General features: G+C 47.5%; 1 protein-coding gene across 1 annotated transcript; it reads right to left on the reverse strand.

Moving 5' to 3' along the window:
* Positions 1–1,524: 1,524 nt before the first annotated feature.
* LOC119267133 (probable staphylococcal-like nuclease CAN1) lies at positions 1,525–4,322 on the reverse strand. Its single transcript, XM_037548460.1, has 5 exons — positions 3,844–4,322; positions 2,775–3,266; positions 2,509–2,668; positions 2,172–2,240; positions 1,525–2,022 (listed from the first exon to the last, which is right to left on the reverse strand). Exons 1-5 carry the CDS (start codon positions 4,299–4,301, stop codon positions 1,921–1,923), a joined length of 1,281 nt encoding a protein of 426 aa, XP_037404357.1. The 5' UTR covers positions 4,302–4,322; the 3' UTR covers positions 1,525–1,920.
* Positions 4,323–7,714: the final 3,392 nt, after the last annotated feature.

The following is a 7,714-nucleotide window of genomic DNA, read 5'->3' on the forward strand; positions in this document are numbered from 1 at the left end:
GGCGGGACGGCGGCGTCGTCGAGGGGAGGCGGGGGGCCGGCCGGATTGGCGGCGGGCGACGGCCGGCGGCGCGGGAGGCCGGGAAACTTCCCTCCCGCGTGACGGGGGAAGGGAGTGCGGGCTGGGGTCGGGCGCCCCCCTCCAACCCTCACTTCTACGGTTCGAAATTAGATTTGAGGGTTGGACCCTTACTTTTTTGAGGGTTTGAGGGTTTAGGGGTTCTAGTCTTTGCGTTTTTTTTGTTGCAACCCGCAAAAAAGCGGTTATTTATGAGGATTTGAGGGTTTAGGGGTACTACTAGTAATGCTCTTGGAGCATCCATAGCCTGAGACCTTAAACCGTTCTCGTATGTTTGGGTGGACAATCCGAACATGGAAGAGAAGAAAAAAAATGCCATCCAACTAGTATCTTTATCTCGTTCTTATATGTTTGAGCTATCCACAAACCCCTAAACTCCCATAAGTGGGGAGGAGATGAGAGTGTTAGGGTAGTCCGTCACATCGGATTTGGCCCACCTCTAACCATCTTTTCTCTTTTTTTATTCTTTCTTTTCTCTTTCTCTCTTCATCCCTACTAATCACATATATGTGTCCAGACAATTTGGAGGACATGGTTGTATGCAGTACACAGATAAATAATGGCTCAAAACGGACACGCTCGAATGCCACGGACATATAGGACACCAAATTAATCCAACGTGGTTGCAGATGCTCATTAGTTATTACTTCCTCCGTTCCTAAGGCTCTGTTTGGTTTCAGTAAATCACCTGACTTATAAGTTAGGTGACTTAAAACCAGTGACTTATAAGTCACGTCTGTTTGGTTGTCATCTGACTTATAAGTCACCTGATCACACCTTTCCACCTTGTTTTTTTATGTAAAGGTGGTGAGACCCACGTAAAAGGGGGTGACTTATAAGTTTTAAGTTGGGGTGGAGCAACTTATGACTTATAAGTTGGGGTGACTTATAAGTCGGGTCTGTTTGGCAAAATAAGTCACTTTTTTTACCTTTTGACTTATAAGTTGGTGACTTATTTGAAACCAAACATGCCCTAAATGTAAGGCCTTCTTTGGTTTATAGGGTAGGAAAATTATGGGAATAGAAAAGTCATAGAAAATGAGATGGCATGTATCTCAAATCTTATGAGTAGGAATGGGAAAGGAGATGTCATTTGATTCATATCATAGGATTTTTTTCCATTAAGTCTAGGTTAATGTTTATTTTCCTACGAAATGTGAATGATAGGAAGAATTCCTCCATGGCAATAAGATTCCATTCCTACAAAGTAAAAAGTTCTAAAGGAAATTTTTTCTATAGAAATCATATCCTATGAAATTCCTACAAAATTCCTTCAAACCAAAACCAAAGGAGGCCTAAGTCTTTTTAGAGATTCTAATATGGGCTAGATACAGAGCAAAATGAGTGAATCTATCCTGTAAAATGTGTCTATATTTATCCATATGTAGTCCATATTCAAATCTCTAAAAGGACTTATATTTAGGAACGGAGGGAGTATAATACTAGTGGCAAAAACAGAAGTTTATTAGCATTCTGCGTTCGACTGAACTGACAACAGCAGCCTATGAATCAGCCTTTTTCTGTTCAAAAACAACACCAACAGTCCAATCCAAGTAAGAGATGTACACCACAATCACACAAATTAATCACCAGGTACAACAACAACACAATGACACCAACCAATCTCAATGTGCCCCGGCCTCCTCTGCTTCACGACCCCGCGCTAGCTCAGCTAGACTTTTCAGTTTTCACTACACCTAGCCTGTAAAAAGTACAGTGGCGCGAGCGCTGCTCTGGGCTACGGATCTGCAGTGCAGCAGGCCACGAAATCAATCAATCAGCTGTCCATGGTCACAGCACATACACACAACAGTTACAACATATGCGTCGAGATGAAATGGATCACGCGTTGCCGTTGCGCTTGGCCTTCCTGTACTCCCACGGCTCCTGCGGCTTGGACGCCGCCCACAGGCCCTTGCGCGCGGCCTGCGCCTGGCTCTGCCACTGCAGGTGGGTCAAAGAGGGGATTAGTTTCTGTCAGCAACTTCATGGTTTGATTCCATATCACTTCAGAATATCTCCATGGTTCTTTTTACTGTCAGGTGATCAGTGGGTAATGCGTGTATCTGTATGTGGACTGGTGATGATTTTACCTTGGCAAGCTCCGGGCGTTTGTCGTAGGCGGTGTAGTGCCACGCGAAGCCTTTCTTCAGCATTTGCTCCTGCGGACAAAGCAAGAGGGGATTTGTTATCTTCTGAAGTTCTTGGAGAGCGGTTGACTTTCAGAAAAGGCAGCTGTTTCTGAACGCGTTCCTTGCGGAATGCAGAAGCAACAGTTTGTTCAACTTCGCTTCTACCATGCGTAACACTGCTGTTTTCAACTGCAAGAATGCAAGCTGACATGCCGTAGATGGCAAGAAATTGATGCTGCAGTTCTTATTCTCAAGTTGTTTCCAACAGGCGAACTGCTCTGAAGGTATGGGTTCTCACCTGCACGAAGACCCCGCCGACGTGGAGATCCCCGACGGACCGGCCGTAGCGGTCGGTGTTGTAGACGTGCACCGTCAGGCACTTGCCCTCCACCAGCTTCAGCAGCGCCTCCGTGGCCTCCTTCCCGTACGGCATCGCGCTCTCCGGCGCGTCGATCCCACTGCATCACATCCCATTTCATCTCATTTCATAACTTGTTCACACAAGCTAGCCGATCTTGATCACTGAATCAATTATAGTACTGTACAAGTGTACATAGTTGTTACCTTAGCCTGATCCTGTACTTCTTGGCGAGCACCTCAACGCCCTTGGCGTTGGGAACCATTCTGTATCCCGCGGCGGCGATGGTCTTCTGGAGCGCGTCGGCCGTGGGGTAGTTCCTGGCGGCGCGCGCCTTGGTGCGCTCCGCCGCGGCCTTCTTGATCTCGCTGGGGGCGTCATTCGTGTCCACGTACACCGTCACCGTGTCGCCGTCCGCCACCGCCTTGGCGTCCACCGGGAGCGTGTGCAGCTCGAACTTGACGCCCTGCGGCTTGTGCGCGGGGGCGCTGTGCTGGGCCGGAGGGGCGTGGTGACCGGCGGCGGGCGGCGGCGCCGATCCCGCCTCGTTCGGGTGCGGGAGGCCGTAGAAGGCGAGCAGGCCGTCGACGTCCGCCTTCTGGTGGTTCTTCAGCGTCAGCACCACGAGGCGGCCGGCCTCCTCCGGCGTGGTCGGGGCTGGCCTCGCCTTCTTCCATGCCACTTGCAGCTTCTTGTACCTTCACATCAGCGGTTTCAACTTTGTAAGAAATGATCATCGTGGCAGCATTTTTTTACACTGATACTATGAACAAGCTTCTTCTACGAATGTTCACAATCAATTCCAGGAAACATCTCAGTAGCTCCTGCTGCAAGCCTTAGCAATTGCTAGGAAACATCTCAGTAATAGCACCGAGTTCTTAATTGTATGGTTTACCAGTGAGTATGGTAGTTAATTAGTTATCTCGTTCCCTTTACCGGTTTATACCCGTAAAAAGAAAGTAAAACAAAAATGAAAATCCTTAACAAAATTCTAGTTTCTTTTGTCCTTTTAACAAGTGCTACCTAATTTCTTTTACTCAATTTCTCTTCCAGATCAGGTCGCTTTCGGAATTGGACACCTCGCTCGAAGCTAGCCTTCGCATCCACGCTCGACAGTGAGCTAGCCAGGCCGTCGTCTCTGAATCGGTCTTTGACAGGCTCGTCGTCAGCTCCGAGTTAAACTACTGGTACTCCGAGCACGAATTTGCCGGAGGGAGCTCGGCAAGGAATCGAACACGAAATCAATCAAAGGGGAAGCGGAATTATAGTACGTACCAGTTGGCCTGCGCGGCGGCGGAGGAGACGACGTGGCGGCTGAGGCCCTCGGGGACCTGCTTGGTGCGCTGGAACTCGAGGATGTCGCGGCCGAGCGCGGCGACGGAGGCGTCCCCGCCGTGCGGCTGGAAGGCGGCGTCGGAGAGGTCCGAGCAGACCCCGCACAGGAACTTGTATATGCTGTTCCCCATGGCCCCTAGGACGACGACGAGGAGCAGGAGCAGGATCACGCGGCGGCTTGTGGGCGGTGGGTTCCCGTGCGAAATCCGCTCCGGGATCTCTAAAGAATGGAGTTGGTTCTGCGTGGATCTGCGGGATGAATGACAGTGTGCGCGTCGCCTCAGAGCCGTTTCGGCCCGCCTCACGAGGAAGGGAAGGCAGGAGCGAGGAGGGGGAAAGCTGTTGAGCTCTGCCAAGTGGAGGTGGGGCGCGGGATTGGCTGCGGCGGAGCTGCGCATAGGATTTGCTCCTGCGCAGGGGGTTTATACTAAAATTGGAGAAGGTGGTTACGTCGTCGCGACTTTATCCATGTCGGCACGGCGGGTCGCTGTTGCCGACTGATTTTGCTTTCGGTGATTGAGATTAGTTTTGCCATTTGCAGATAATGGCAGCGTATCCGCCGCTACGTGGCATGCGCAGGTGGAGGCCTGATGTTGGCGATACCAATTCGGGTGGGTGCCCTTGCGCCACCTCACCTCATCTGGCTGCACCGGATGGATGGAGAGAACGATCGAATTATTGGGGATGATTTTCAACACTTGCTGCGCGCATACGTTCTTTTCTTTTGTTTATTAAACGTAGGAGTAGTTGATTGAGAGGCAGGGAAGCGTCGCTCGTGCACTGGGTGCAAGTTCTCGTGCAGTATTCCCTGCCTGCACATCCGATCTGCCTTTACTCACTTCCTTCACTCCGCTGGGCTGTTGGGTGGGACCGAGGGACGGGGCATGTCGCCACTTTTTGGGCTGTTTACCATGTGCACTTGGTGGTTATTGGTTCCCTGTCTCTCTAAGATATTTTGGGCTGGTTTCCATGTGGACCTAGTGACGGAGGATGTCAACGCTAGACATTTAAGAGCTGTTCGGCAATCCAGCTGCTCCCTAAAATTCGAGGATCTGCGGAGCACCTGTTCCCCCGCTCCATAATTTTTAACTTCAACTCCGCCAGCTCCCGGAGCGGGAGTATGGAGCGGAGTGATGCCAAACAGGCCTTCAGAAACCTATTAAAAATAATAATATATTTTACAAAATTGTTCGGTGTGTGTTAAAAAATTGTATATTAAAAAAGGTTCACCATATATTTAAAAAATCTTCGATCAATGGTCACCCTATTATTAAAAAAATCGTTGTATATTAAAAATGTTCAATGCACAATAAGAAAATGTTTAGTATGTATTACAAATACTCATCATATATTAAAAGTATTTTCACCATACGCTAAAAGATTGCTTGCATTAGGAAAAGAAAAAGAAAAAACACAACAGAAAAGTTGCATCGAACAGGAATAGGCGATAAAAGGCCCCAAATTGGGCCAGCCTAACTCGGCTTGCCAGTGGCCATCATGGTGCCTATTTGCCGCTTGTGGGCAGCGAATAGGATTCGACCTGTTGGAGAGCCAGGTCGTACCGGCATGAGCGCAACCATAGCCACACTGGTGTTGGCAATTCCAAGAAGGGTTCTACTAAACATACGAGGGCTATAAAAACGTCAAAATAGAAGAAAAAAACACGAAATTTTAGTGACACGTCTATCTTCTATTATTACAAGGAAGTAACCAAAAAATGTATTCCAATGGCATGTCCATTCAAATCCTGATAAAAAAAAGCCTACAAGATTTGTCTGCACCAAGTATGTTTAATTCAACCATAAAACAACGGATTATTTTGGCCTTGTTTGGTAGAAGAGATTCATGGAGGTTTATAGAGGATTATCCTATAGGAGGGGACAAAAACCACAGAAATCCCTGAATCTCGTTTGGTAGTAAAATGGGTTTGCCAGGGCCAACCCCCACATTCCCCAAAATTTCCCCAAATCTAAGTGGTTTAAAAGCTTTGAGGGGGACTCGTGGAATTGAAGGGGAAAAGGCGGGATGAATGGAAAAAAATGAGGCGAGGCTACCTATAACCTCCTTGAAGCATCGCCACCAAGACGCCGGCATCGGTCCTCCAGAAAATTGTCCTTCTTCGTGAACGTAACTCATTGCCCCCCACCCTCTCTGTCCAGTCGTTGCCACTGGTGCTCCTTGCCTTCTTGATTTATAGTACTACTATGTTTGTAAACATGAGGACTAAAATGTCGACAAAAAAGATGAGTGATCAGATGTTGACTTCTTGTTAACTTTAGGTACCAAAAACATACTTTTCTCCCACCCTATTCCCAGGTTGATGTCTAAGAGATATGATATGAAAATTTTACAAGTGATAATCGGTGAGACAATTAACACTTGCTCGATAATAGATGCACACATACACATACGATTGATGCCTTTGGCAGGCACGCATACCCCTTCATCTCATTGAGTCCACACGCGACTAGGGTTCCTCAACCTCCTGTCGGCGCCACTGCCAGTCCGCCTCTTCTCTGGTGGCTTTAGGGCCATGGAGGTGTTGTGGACCTCGACCTTGCCGGCGGGAAGGTTCCTGCTTCATTTTAGGTATTTTTAGGTCGATTAGAGTTTGTGTCGTGTTGAGGAGGACGTAGCGGCGGCTTCCTTAAGATGGAATAAATTCCTCCCACCTTGCTCCCGTCTTGACGGTGTGTCTAGCATCGTCAGAGGGCGTGTGGATATGTCTCTACAGCGGATCACATGGGATTCAGTCGGTATTGACCTTCGATGGATCCAGTCTTCGTTCGCGTGTCTACATGTTGGATCTTTTCGTCCTACGCTTCTCGTCATCGGCGGTGGTTGCTGTTCTGGTGCGCTAGTCTCGATGACCTTAAAAACGACCACTCAACTGTCTATTATAATAAGTTTTGTCCAGCTCCAGTGAAGGAGGGGCGATGATGGTGACGCGCTTTCAGCTCACTTCAGTGTTTGTAGTCATTGCTAGGGTTTTTCTGAAAAGGAGGATGGCCCCCGGCCTCTGCATCAGGACGATGCATGCATCCATTTTATTTATTATTCATCAATACCTTACAAAGTAATACATCAATATGTCTGAAGCCACCCTCTTAATGACAAAAGTCGCTATTCCTATCCATTAGGTGAAGGGATGTTGATTGCCCGGGCCACATACCCGGACCTCACATCAAAGCACAATATTTAAAGCCGGAGGCCCAACCTGAAGGAAATATGCCCTAGAGGCAATAATAAAGTTGTTATTTATATTTCCTTATATCATGATAAATGTTTATTATTCATGCTAGAATTGTATTAACCGAAACTTGATACATGTGTGAATAGATAAACAAAACAAATTATCCCTAGTATGCCTCTAATTGACTAGCTCATTAATCAAAGATGGTTAAGTTTCCTGACCATAGACATGTGTTGTCATTTGATGAACGGGATCACATCATTAGGAGAATGATGTCATGGACATGACCCATCCGTTAGCTTAGCATAATGATCGTTTAGTTTTATTGCTATTGCTTTCTTCATGACTTATACACATTCCTTTGACTATGAGATTATGCAACTCCTGAATACCGGAGGAACACCTTATGTGCTATCAAATGTCACAACGTAACTGGGTGATTATAAAGATGCTCTACAGGTGTCTCCGAAGGTGTTTGCTGGCTTGGCATAGATTGATATTAGGATTTGTCACTCCGAGTATTGAAGAGGTATCTCTAGGCCCTCTCGGTAATGCACATCATGATAAGCCTTGCAAGCAATGTGACTAATGAGTTAGTTACAGGATGATGCATTATAG

This window comes from Triticum dicoccoides, chromosome 3A (genome assembly GCF_002162155.2).
Source record: "Triticum dicoccoides isolate Atlit2015 ecotype Zavitan chromosome 3A, WEW_v2.0, whole genome shotgun sequence".
NCBI lineage: Eukaryota > Viridiplantae > Streptophyta > Magnoliopsida > Poales > Poaceae > Triticum > Triticum dicoccoides.

Bases quoted from the DNA above. Each gene is read 5' to 3' on its own strand.
- LOC119267133 (XM_037548460.1), bottom strand. From the start codon at position 4,301: ATGCGCAGCTCCGCCGCAGCCAATCCCGCGCCCCACCTCCACTTGGCA. The intron at 2,669-2,774 runs GTAACAACTATG...GATGTGATGCAG, and splicing joins AAGTACAGGATCAGGCTAAG to TGGGATCGACGCGCCGGAGA. The intron at 2,241-2,508 runs GTGAGAACCCAT...CTTTGTCCGCAG, and splicing joins TCGGCGGGGTCTTCGTGCAG to GAGCAAATGCTGAAGAAAGG.